Source organism: Rhipicephalus microplus, chromosome 5 (genome assembly GCF_043290135.1).
Source record: "Rhipicephalus microplus isolate Deutch F79 chromosome 5, USDA_Rmic, whole genome shotgun sequence".
NCBI classification, from domain to species: Eukaryota; Metazoa; Arthropoda; class Arachnida; order Ixodida; family Ixodidae; genus Rhipicephalus; species Rhipicephalus microplus.
This window is the reverse complement of record NC_134704.1, coordinates 137,809,055-137,822,541: the sequence shown is the minus strand read 5'-3', so window position 1 is coordinate 137,822,541 and position 13,487 is coordinate 137,809,055. Positions and strand designations below refer to the sequence as shown.

General features: G+C 39.0%; 1 protein-coding gene across 1 annotated transcript in view; it reads left to right on the top strand.

Moving 5' to 3' along the window:
- LOC142761731 (glutamate receptor ionotropic, kainate 3-like) overlaps window positions 1–13,487 on the top strand; it is a 156,286-nt gene that overhangs the window by 120,769 nt on the left and 22,030 nt on the right. The window contains exons 8-10 of the mRNA XM_075895954.1: window positions 3,210–3,314; window positions 7,658–7,771; window positions 8,522–8,725. Coding sequence (XP_075752069.1) covers window positions 3,210–3,314; window positions 7,658–7,771; window positions 8,522–8,725 — 423 coding nt within the window. The remainder of the gene's footprint in view (window positions 1–3,209; window positions 3,315–7,657; window positions 7,772–8,521; window positions 8,726–13,487) is intronic.

Below are 13,487 nucleotides of genomic sequence, written 5' to 3'. Positions count from 1 at the left end.
TTAGGTCCTAATAAACACGAGACATGTCCTGATGTTAAGAATAGTACCTTCTGTTTTATGCATTAGAGAAAGAATGGAACATAATACCGGAATCTCAGAGCATGCTAATTCAATTAGTAGGAGAATTTATGCCGTGCGGCATTGAGGTATTTAGTACTGGCTCTGGTACTCATTATGGTCTTCCCCTGGCACTTCAGATTGGCGAAAATGGCTATCCGTTTATAAATAAAAAATGCTTATTGTGTCTACGATGAAATAAAGAAGCTTTCAGCTGCCACTTAAAATAATTTTTACAGAATTTCTTAACTGCTGGCCGTTACCATAACACACTCAAATATTTTGGATGTAGTACAAATTATGAATACATACACATGCCTTTATTCAGCGGTAGTGTACATATACTATGTAATTCAAAGAAGGCACTCGCTATTACCACGCATCTATGCGCGAATCGGGCACGGACTTGAAACACGTTTGACAAGACTTGTGCCTACTACCAGTAAATTTTATTCGGAAACGAACAAAAGCGTATATATGATTTCGTATGCATGCATGACCAGCTAGCGCCTACACAAGCTTTGCAGTTAACAGGTGTCTATCTGACATCAACCTTCAACACCAACGGGCTGGTTCCTGATGTAGTTCACCAAAGATCCTAAATATATTAACCTCAATGTGTGCCATGGCACTCCCGCACATCTGTAAAAGCCACAAACACTAGGTGTCAATGTGCAGCACACTGCAAAGACACATATTATTCTGTATTGCGATAAATATGTCCCGTCCAAAAGCACCAGTTCCGACAAGCGCCGCTACTGAAATCAAAAGTTGGTAGAAGAAATGACGCTTATCACGTTAAAAAAAGTCACACTGATACCCCGCTTTTGATCTGAGCTTCTATTTAAGTGTTCCCTAGTTCAATATATTCTTGGTTTGTAGGATATATCTGAATCTTTTTTTCTGTCGTATAACAGCAGGACTTCACTTTGTACAAGCAGCGCTTATGAGTTTGGGAATGTTGAAAATAAGCTCTGAATGGAACAGATAGATTCTTTCTTAACTGACAGGCGTTTTTGCTGCTATCTTGTTTACCTTGTCTTATTATCGAAGAATGTTCGCTACTTTGTAGTACCAAGCTTCTCGTATTGTTGTTTTTTGCAGCCCTGAGATCCTTTGTTGCATTTCAATATAACACATAATTTTGACGACTGAGCATAAGAGCTCCAACATTGTTTCTGACTCAGCCAAGTGTGTCAGGCTGTGATACCAGGGGAGGAATATAGAATCGATGGGTAAGAGGATTATGGAAGGGCCCCTCAGCGAATTCTAGCGGAAAAGCCTTATCTTTGCTCACATATACGTATCTTTCAGTAAAGATACTTAGTTTTGAAAGCGGAGAAAGTCGGTAACGACTCGTAGCTCGTTGAGGTAAACAACGCAGAACACGAAAACAGAGCATAGGAAGGACACAAGACGAGCGCTGGTGAACTAGGGATTGAGATATAAAAACAGAGCCCTGTTTACTGGAAATGGCGCTGCATCAAGTTTCTTCATGCTGAGCAGTATGTATTCTAATTTCATTGTTTTTCTTTAAAGCAAAGCATTTTTTGGCGAATTTTAGCATATCTATCTATCTATCTATCTATCTATCTATCTATCTATCTATCTATCTATCTATTTATCTATCTATCTATCTAGCCGCTTACAACTTTAAGCTCTCGTGGTCATTTGGGCAGTGGTATCGATACCAAAATTGGTATGGCATAACATGACTGTATATAGAGCATAAACGCCCACAAAAACATGAAAATTGTGATATCTATGTTTTGAATGTGATGATTTAAATTTCATGGTCTTGCTGCTGTTGCGGTGGTTTCGTTCACGTGACATGTTGCAAAACTGGCGTAGTATGACAAGACTGCATGGCGAACACAAGCGACAGACCCTTATCATAGAAATCCTGACACGGATGTAATGTAACAACATGACTACACGCCACACTCATGATGCGCTCGCAGCCGTTTCATTTGCTTCACATATACGAAAGTACATATACTACATATATACTACAAAGTTCATATACTAGGCATATTTCATTGCATAAAGCAATGAACTATTCCTTATGCAGTTTTATACAGAGGTAAGATCATATGTAGAATTCAGGGAGCGCATAATTATGGTATGTATCAACACTTTTTGAAAGATCGTGAATTCATAATTGCTGTGCAGATTCAAAAAGGTGCTGCCCTTTTAACGCTCAGAAATTTTTTTCACTCTGCTTGTTATGTATTATGTTTGCGCTGAGTACGCCGCTTGACAGTTTGAAGCATTCCTTTTGCTACTATTAAGAACTAACAGACAATAATGCCATCGAAAGCATAGGGGATGTTAATATAGGTAATTGTAATGTAAACTGAAAAAGAAAAGCGGACAGAAACATAACTTGCCTGGCAAGTTATCTTTTTGTCCACGTTTCTTTCGGCAAACTTATATTACAATTACTTGTAATACCTTCCCCTATCCTTTTAAGGCATTATTGTTTGTTAGTTCTCAATAATAGTGCATCTAACAAAACAAACAGGTCCTTCAGTTTACGCTTTCCTCCGTTTTGTCGATGCATGTTTTACCATGAGAAAGTCGCGGGATGTTTGCCGAATATCTTCAAAAGTTTTGGAGTAGCCAGCACAGTGATTGTGTGTCGAAATCCACCCACTTGTTAAATTTGCGTAAGACACGTTCAGAGTTTTTAACGAACTAGCCCATTTTCTAGCTTCTCCTCACATGAATAAAACAAAGACATTATGCCTGCATCAGAAGTTGAAAATTGCCACTAAATAATTGGATAACTCAAAAAACATTCCGGCATATATACGGAGTGAAATGATGTGTGGGGCGAAGCGTCTACTCGTTCGTTCGTCATTCTGTTTCTCTATTCATCCGTCCGTCCGTTCATCTGCCCGTCAGTCCGTCCGTCTGTCTGTCTGTCTGTCTGTCTGTCTGTCTGTCTGTCTGTCTGTCTGTCTGCGAAAAAACTCGAACGATGCGAGCGATGGGAGCGCCATCTAGATAACAGGTCGCATACAAGGGGCGGCTACGACAGACAGCTGCGGCACTTAAGCCCTTAAAGAACTTCTACCTTAAAACAAGTGAAACGGTAAAAACGACTCTCTGTTCTAATTCGCTCACCGTATTCCCTTTGCTTGTTGCAGGCACAAATTTCAGGACTCACCGGGTCGATTCAAGTGGATTCGATTGGACGCCGACATAATATTTCTCTGCAAGTTGTCCGGATGAAGCGATGGGGATTGGCGTCGGTTGGTGCATACTAACATCTGTTTATTTATGCTACGTCATCAGTTTTAACGCCAATCATTTTAGACTACTCCCTAATACTTCTTATTTTACTACAGCTGAAAAATAGGAATGTTCCTTTTCTAACAACAGAGGCCCTTATGTAAGGGCATTTAAGATATTGTAAGGTGGATATTTGAACAATAGCTATGCATTCATTCATAATGGTACAAAGCAAAAGATGATGTTAAACGCTAACAAGGTTTACCAGTTGCGCTCACAATACGCGGATTTTAACTTACTTTTTCGCCGAGTAAATTTTACGGCTTTTGCTTGCTGCATTTTGAGAGGGGAAGAAATTTTTAGCATTTTTCCAGCAAACGTAGTTATTTTAGTGATAACCGTGTTCACTAGGATGCATTAGTCTTTTACCGTCTGTTTCGATGCCTTAGTAATTGACAGAATGGATCTGCGCATGATTTTTAAAGAAGAGTGTAGAAGGTGCTTTAGGCGAAGGGTAATCTTCACACCCATACCTCATCCAACTATTTTTCTGTATGAGGAACATCTTTCACACTGCCTCTATAGGTGACCCCTGAACCACCCCGTGAGCCCACGCTCATTGTTGAGTGTTGAAAAGTCAGTTGGAGAAATGTGAGTAACGGTAAACGGGCTTTAGATCGAACTGAAATAATTCCCTGCATCTAATGTTAAAAAGTAGCCATGTGCATTTGTTCAAAGCTGAAAATATTTTCGATGTGTTTAAAAAAAGCTTTCCTGTATAAGGCATCTTTTTTTTAACCGCAATGAAAAATATTCTTGAGTTTGGGGAAACTCATTATGCCTCCTCCTAATAAGGACTTCTTTTGTTATGAGTATTTTTTTGTGACTTCGTGCTGAAAACGGGCTGTTGTCTTTTTTTCCCTTTCTTTATCATTCTGCCACCTAGTGGGTTTCCACAGAGCTCATTTGCAATTCTCTTTTATTCTCGCTAGCATCTGGCAACACTGGCGCTAACGTATGTGTCAGGGAGTAGGACAAATTTATTACGCTTAAAACTTCTTTTGCAAAACAAAAAACGTTTGTTCAAGTAGTTGAGGAATGACTTCCAAGCTCTATAACACATCTGCTTCGGACACGACATATGATTTGCCTTTTGCCGGGCCTGGCGCAGCTGTAATTTTTGTCGATGCGGCCTCATCAAGTGTGATGCCCATGGGACGGCTTTCAGCACTTTCATAGTAAATCATCAAGTACTCTAAATAGTTAACAACTTTTTCTAAATACACACTTATTACTGTGAAGAACTGTCCTTGCTTTTTTTCGAAGAACATTGATATTTGCACTGTCATGCATTCTCATAATTCAGCTGACTTCCTCAAAGAGACGTGAAAAAAAAAAGCTTTTTAGCAATCACACTTACAACTTGAAACTTGAAACTTGAACTTCATGCTACAAACACGTGCAACAAATTCTATACGCGAGTGCGCAGTTTCAATTCTTCTTGTAATTTTTGCTTCGCTGATGCAACCGCAAACCATATTCGTCCGAGCCTGCCTGTCTCTATGAAGGAGACGTGCATAGAGTGTTCGCTACATGATACTGCTCCCGCGCTCTTATCAGCCACTTGCATCGTATTTCCAATTCGCATCCCTTTCCTTGTGCAGCTCCCCAATTCACAAAACAAAAACAGCAAGATGCTTTAAAGGCACAAAGAACGTGTCTAGCATCACGATAAATGTTTGAAGAAACATGCCTTGCTTCTGAAAGATGCTTGCAAGATTCTTCGCCTGTGCTTGCTCGACTGCGCAAGAAGTGCCGATGGCGGCGAAACGTGGCGAAAATTAGTGGTCGTTGTAGGAGAAGGAAATCAATGAAAAAGCATGCACTAACTCAATGTTGAAAATCGTGAGAAATTAAAGAGTATCTAGCACTTTTAGCACAATTAACTCATTACCTCTAGCAGCTGGTTATTTCATAAAAGTAAGCTCTAAAGGGAGAAAAACTGCAGCAATATCACTATTGTTAGCGTGTCGCCGCAAGGCATGAAGTCATCACGTAACAGTGCAACCTAGTTTTTGAAAAACATAAAAAACAATCTATAGTCTGTTTACAATCAAATTCGAGCTTACCTCAACGCTGTCGCAGTCCTACTAAGATAACTTTTGAACTTTTGACCCATGCAATAAAGCTTGATCATTCCTGTGATGTCAAACAAGTTTGATATTATTCAGGTAGATGGCTTTCCCACAGAGATATATGTTCGTGTCACGGTTCACGTTCTTCATAAGAATTGGCAGTGAAAGTTAAGAAAAGCTTTTGGAACAACTCCCGAGAAAACAAAAAATTTGAGTCGGTACAACGAACATTTAAATACTGATCAGCGTAATAGTTGTTTACAACATAAACGAGAAAGTATTTACAGCCACAACGTAAACCCTCTGGCACGGCTCTTTTACACATATTAATGGCAGACGTGCCGAAGTACTGGGGATAGAGCATTATAAGGTTCGAACTTGTTACTTTGTTAGAACACACCCTATAAAAATAGGTGAGGGCGCGAACAGTCTATATTCGGTGGTGGAATAAAATGCTCTGCAAAAGTTGCCAAGGTTTGACATTTGGAACAATTTAGAAATTGCTCAATATTTCAGAGGTGGTGCAAACATTTTCTACGACTGTCACTTGCTTTCCACAAAGTGATCAGGGTCGTTGCTGTACTACAGTGTGGATTACGTGCGTTTGGCACACATCATCTTTAACATAAAAGTGAGAATATAAAAAGACAAACGTCATGACTGAGAACTTGCATTGAAATGCCCTTTCCCTCTAACACGCATAGTCTGCAGCCTAAACAGTCTGTGTCTAAGCTCAATGCAATGATTCACCTACGGGTGTTATTTTTGTGTAACTAAGGCATGATATTTGCTTATTGGAATTGGTGAAGTCTGTGTTATATGCCTGCTGGCACGAGAAAGTTGATTCAGTGTTATGATCACCTACATTGATCTGAGGGATATCTTGAAGAAAGAATTAGTGGTAACTGCAAGCCATCATGCACAATCCATTTAAAAAAGAACTCACAAATAGGAGCCGTAAGCTCCAGTAGAGTTAAACATAGACACGTTTTGTTCATGCAAGCTGCAGACTTTATTTGAGTCTGGCAGGCATAAGTTTATACGTCACAGAGGGGGTCCAGCTTCCTTTCACTAAACTTGGGGTCCATGTGAACATTCCAATTAAAAAAATTTGGGTTGCCATACTAGCAAAACCATTATGCAGAAAACGGCTAAATACGAGACAGTGAAATAACGTCGGCTTGTTTGTTTCGGTACCCCGTAGTCTGTTCTGTTTGAATTAGATTCTTATTATATTTATTCATCATCGTAATATCAATTACGATTTGTCAATGTTGCCATTATGTAGCGATAATTTTCCATCCCTCGTGTTGCCGTCAACGTGGGGCGCAGGTCAGTTTTCACGCTTTGTGAGGCATCTAAAATTTTATTGTCAATAAAACCTGAAGGAAAAGGCTAGAAAACTTGTGTGGCAATTTCGAGTGCCAAACAGCTTGCGACGCAGTCAGATGGGGGGGAGGGGGGACCAATCCTATTCAAAATGTCCAGAACAACTTGAAACTCGACGCAGATAATACAATGCCGTCGCATCGTATCTACTTGTTTATGCTATGTTACAAACCAAACAATTGAAGTAAAACGTAGTTCTTCATCTTGTTGTATTACGATTCCACGTAGGCTCTTAATAGGGGTACCTTTATGCTCATACAAAACTAAATGTAAAATGAACGCATCATGAGCTTGCTTAGTAAATGGCAAGATTAATCTTCCCAATTCCTCACTAAGTATGCATGCTTTGTGTTATAGCAGCAGATTACAAAACAGTATCTAAATACTATACTGCCATCGGGGACACCAACACGGGCTTGTTCATTTGTCAATTGAATGACATTTACCCTCTATTTTAAACATTATCCTAATGAAATTTGTAAAATATATTTTGCATATCATCAATAACAGAGGGTGGGATGGGAGAGAGGTAATCCCTTTTTCTCCTTGCTCGTCCTAAGTTAACTACTGCACAATAAATAAAGTCCATCAGTAATGAATTCATAAGTAATTATTCAAATAATAAATAGTTCGTTTATTCACAAAGCATTGTGTCCGGGTTCGCATTTTTTTATCATTGCAACAAGCCACAATCTCTTGTATGTGCTAAACATTTTTTTATTGTGGGCAATGCCTATTGAACGACAAGTTTGTCATTAGACTGCACCAGCATATAAATATTTGTGAAGGGTACAGTGTGGCCACATTACCTACCCGGTCGTTTTCTTTTTATTACTGAGGTCGGAACATGGAGTGCCTCCACCGGTCTCACCATGGCCCAGACGGAGCAGATGTTCCAGCAAGAAATCTTGAGTACCCTGAAAAACAAAACTTTCAGGATTACTACAATATTGGTATGCTCGCAGTCTTCCTAATACAGTGTATCTAATGTCTGGAAGCCTATTTCCTGTTGGAACCATGTATGCTTTCATCAAGCTTATTGCAGATTGTCTATTCACCTAAATGTTTTCATAGATGTGCTACATGTTCACAAAACCAGATATCATCTTATTTATACTGACAGCCGTAAAGTTTAGAGAAATAATTGTGGGATGTAATCATGAACAAGCTAATTAACCTCACAACTTAAGGGCAGAGCTTAAAATAATTGGTTGTACCCTGTACCTACTGCCGCGAAGCTGTATCTATACTATATATTGTTTACAAGATTTGGCCCAGGAATTCTTTTGCAGGTTGCAGTTATTCTAATTGCAATACAAGTTATGCTACCATCTATTCTACCTTCTGTGCGTGTCTTGGCCTGCGCTTTACGAACGTCGTGATTATTCTTAAACTGACAAAACTTGTAATCTTTATGCCTTATTTGCCAGTCGAGTGTGAAAGTGAAGCAGAATTGTTACAACTAAAGAATGTTGTATGTCTCAATTGACTAAAAAGCTAACGTGGTAGCAATGGAGCTAATGTTAATTTTGGTCATCTTAACAAACATAGTGTAAAAGTGAGCGTCCATATTTTTTCAAGTATATTTGTGGATGTCGAAATGGTGAAGACTTGACAGATTGCCATGACAGCATTCTGAAAGCCAACTGAATTGTCTTGTGTAACTGCTTGTAGAAGCTTTAAGTGAAATTTTCTCGTCACAGAATGCACCTTACGTTATGGAAAGAGGGCCATTAGAGAAGATGGTGGGTAATGATCGCTTCGAGGGATTCTGCGTGGATCTTCTCCGAGAAATGTCCGGGCTCCTGGGCTTTCACTACCAGTTGCGGCTTGTCAGAGATGGTGCCTACGGCAGCCGAGACTCCCACGGTCATTGGAATGGCATGGTCCGTGAACTACTCGACATGGTAAGACCACGAACGTTTTCTCGCCGACGTGACTTCACTTATAAGACTGCTGAGGGTACGAAGCACCTTTTTGTAAGCAATGCATAAAAAATCGAATAGTTCGTGGACTTTACAATGCTTTGAAAGTAAAAAGAGAAGCCGGCACTGCGCGATACCGCGCCTCTTCGTGCACGAAAAAAAAAGCTTGCGTAAAAAATGCTGTATAAAAAGGAAGGTAGCTTTAGATCATGCCATTTCTTGGCATTGCCCCTTGTGTTCAGTACTTCTGTATGGCTTATGTTTCTCTTTGGCAGTCCTGATGGAGAGAAATACTTTAGAGGCTAGGGCTGTCCGTATGCTGCGATCGCATGCTGTCGAGTGAGTGAGTAAAAACTTTATTGAACATGTCCGGCGTCATTGAGGGGGGTGGGGCTACAAGCGCCCTGGCCTAGGTGACGGCCTCGAGTCCTTGGACCCGGGTGGCATCCTGAGCATGCCGGACGGCTCACAGTTGATCGGCAAGGTTATGGCTGAGCAGAAGCCTAAAATAATAATATCTGGAAATGAAGTCCCAAATCCGCAATACAAAAATAAGGAACGCCGTAATAGAGGGCTGGAATAACGGAGGTAAAGTCAAGAATGAAATAGTGATCTGTATCAAAGGGAGCGCACGCTCCCGCCAACAAAGTGCCTTTTTCCCGTTTAAGTTCAATTGCCTTGACGATGATAAGTTCAGAGCTCTGAAGGGACCTAGGCTGTGGTTTGCGGCCGTGCACTGTGCTCGCTTGCTATACGCAGGAGATACCGCGTTTACAAATGAAAAAAAAAGTTGAAGCAAGTGAGAAATAGAAATCGAGAAGAATAATGGTAAGAAAAGTAAAAGAAGCCACAAAGAGAAAACTCAATGGAGGGAGAGGAAGACAAAATAAACATAAATAAACAGAGGAAAACTCATAAACACAAAAAAAACGTGGCTGATTAGTCTATCTAGGAATCACTGTAACACAAAACTAAAGCGTCTCTTCTTAGACGGAGTTTAGCGCTTATTGTGCATTGTTTCAGCAACAGGAAGAGTTTGGAAAGTCGCGGCGAAAATGGCAAGCAGCTTTTTTTTTCTTTTTTTTGCATTCCTTCCTACATGCTTTTCAACGTCGCTTCCATTACGGAACTACGTCAGCACAGCCATGTGCACCACGGCATCAAGCATTTAAGTGTTATAATTTGAGAAAACAAAACCCCCAGCCCAGCACCGCACGCCATTGAGGCTTTGCACCACTCGTGTAAAATTTCCTGAAAGTTACCACATACTTTTAGTGTGCATTGGTTCATAGTTTTAGAGAAGAATGGTGTGTTTAATAACGCAGCGCTTATTGCAGGGTGATTCTACGAGAGATCAACAGGCGCCCAAAAGTTGATATTTTAGATTTCATTGAGTATTTTATATTTCGTGCACCTGTCACTAGGTAGCCCGAAAGTGAACTTCGTTTTATGAATAATGGCATAACTTACGAGAAAAAAAATATCAAACTTCACCAACACGGAGGCACCAATTTCGTCACCTGTCATTTTCGAAAATTTCAGATCCTATAAAAAGACAAATATTTTTGTTTCAAGGAAGACATTTTATACCTAAAATGCATGTCTAATGAAGAATGAATTCGTACGGTTTCAAGTTTGTAGACCTTAAGAAAATAGCTTTTAGAAATGTCTAATTCCGCGACAGTTTAAAATAAGTTACGTATTCCCTATTTTTTTTTCTCCGAAAGTAATGCAAGCAGCGTTTTTAAACTTGACACGTTTCAAGGATATAGTGTGTTCATTAGGTACATAATTTATTGCTGCCGCAGGGCAAATGTAAATCTTTATATATTGCCTCAAATTTCTCATATTGGCAAAAGTGTACTCCACTGAAATTTGAATAATGGAAAACCCCATCTTCGATTTTTCTTAAAATCTCGTTAATAGACAACCGAAGGTCATCATACAGTAATATAGAAAAACATGTTGCATTATTTTCTTTTAGCGATAATATTTGTGGTAAAAATCAGAGCTTTTCGAGAATGCGCTGATAAATTGAGAAATCTAAAAATCGAAACGGAAAAGGGGCAATGAGCTTTAAATGCGAGTAAACGTGACCGCATTTGATGAAGAAAGGCTGTTTCAGCAGAAAGGAGTATTTTATTTTTTATATTTATTTATTTATGAATACTGCAGCCCTAACATAGGGTTTTGGCAGGGTGGATATACATATGATAAATTTAGAATTCGGCAAACAAATAAATATAAACTAGGTAAGGCATTTACACACTTTCAGAACGAAAAAAAAAAGAACAGTGGTTTGTAATAAACCGGCATAAGAGCATATAGAGAAATGAGCGCTACAATTAAGATGATCACAAGTTGAGAATGGTTACAGTGATTGAAATAAACAACACGAGCGCATGTCATAGAAATCAGACACTCGCTGCTAGAGCTGCGCAGCAAAAAGGTTCAAGGATGACTGGGAAATGACTTCGTTACTAAGGTTATTCCATGCGGTAATTGTCCTAGGTAAGAACGAATACTTGAATGTGTTATTACGGGTGGAAAATGGGGTTATTGTAAAGGCATGCCTCTGCCTTGTGGTATATCCTGTGGACAAATGAAGTATATGTGATAAGTCTATCTTAAAATAACCTTTAAATAACTGAAAGAAAAATTTCAATCTCAATACTTTATTTCTTTGTGTAGGTGTTCGGAGGTTAGCTTTTGCTAATAAACATGTTATTGAAGTACGACCAAAACTGTTATAAATAAACGTAACAGCTCTCTTTTGAATTTTTTCCATTTCGCTGATATTTTTTTTGGTGTAAGGGTACCAAATTATGGATGCATAATCTAAAGTAGGTTGAACAATGGCATTAAATGCAACAAGGCAAACGGCGGGAGTGGAGTGCGTAAGAGCTCGTCTAATATAAAATAATTTGTAATTGCACGAGCTTATTATCTATTTTGAACACGGTATTCTACAGTATCTGAATTCACTCTTATACGTAGAGCACTGAGACTTCTAATATGTGGTGCCGCTCCATTACTGACACACAGATGGAGCTGCTGTGACGGCCATGTCTTTGCAACAGGTTGGGTAAGAGAATTGAATGTTGATTGAGTTCATAAACGATTCCTAACAAAGTTTTATTATTTGGGGCACAAAGACTACCGCATTAGACAGAATAACACGCTTTAGGGCAAGTTGTCATCCGTCGTCTGCTCTACAGATGAATTGCTGTGCGCCGCATATCGGAGGCAATGCTTTAGATTATATGGTTCAAAGTAGGGACAAAGATTACACCTCCCGTAATTTTATCAACAAAAACATTGTGAAATTCATTTTAACGTACTATACTTCAGTTTTGCACTCGCACTGTGGTTACTTAAGTACAAGTATCCACAAACCTGGTCTACAAACCTGAAACCGTATGAATTCATTCTTCATTAGACATGCATTTTAGGTATAAATAATCTTCCTTGAAACAAAAAAATTTGCGTTTTTAGAGGATCTGAAATTTGCGAAAATGACAGGTGACGAAAATGTTGCCTCCGTGTTGGTGAAGTTTGATATTTTTTTCTCGTAAGTTATGCCGTTAATCATAAAACGAAGTCGACTTTCGGGCTACCTGGTGAGAGGTGCACGAAATATAAAATACTCAATGAAATCTAAAATATCAACTTTTAGACCCTTGTCGGCTCTCGTGGAATCACCCTGCAATATGAATGTTTACAATCTTGCATTACTGCTAAGCGTCTGGTGAATATTTCAACTTACCTGTTGTGCGAAAACTTCGTTTCAAGGTGATATTGTGTAATTCTGTGCACGCTGCTGACTTTCATCGGCAGTGTGCACTATTTTATATTGGGTGTACTATTATTATCTTGAATAAAGAGTGAAATATTATTGTTTCTATGTTAATCAAGAAAAATGTCGTAGATGGAAAGCTGTACGTAAGCTTTGGGGCACAGTCGTGTTGTGGTTATTTATCTGTCTATCTATCTATCTATCTATCTATCTATCTATCTATCTATCTATCTATCTATCTATCTATCTATCTATCTATATATATATATATATATATATATATATATATATATATAAGTATATATAAATATATATATATATGGTGGCTGCTGACCCGACAGCCACTGGTTGAATCCTGACCTCGGCGGTCGCATTTACTTCAAGCTACACTAACGCCAGAGGCCTGCATGCTGTGCAATGCTAGTGTACATTAAATGCCTCCAGAGGGGGGAATTTCCGGAGCTTTCCACTATGGCATCACACATAATTGTATCGTGATTTTGGCGTGTTAAACCCTGAAACAGTATTTGTATTTTAATATATTCTAGATTGATTTAGATATATTATTCTATTTTTCTATTTGCTCTATGGTCTTTTCATTTATACAGCATTTGTGGCATTTCCATGAAATATCGCGCTCTTCTTGCAAGATTATAGATGTCCTCTTTTTTTTGGTTCTATAGGCCATGTCGAAGCGTGGTCGAAATCCTAGAATGTTCGTATACCACACAATAACTGCACGTTTAAGACTATTGTAGAAATACTTCTACACTCGTTCGTTTCATATAATCCAGCATTAGCCGCAGAGCAGTGTCTAATGCGTGTTCATTTAACAAACGAAGTTAACGAGCTCATCACTTCTGCGTTCTTAGAAGACTAGAAAGAATATTTCTTGATTTGTGTCCATAGCGGATGTAGATGTCATACATCACATCTGCACCAATGATG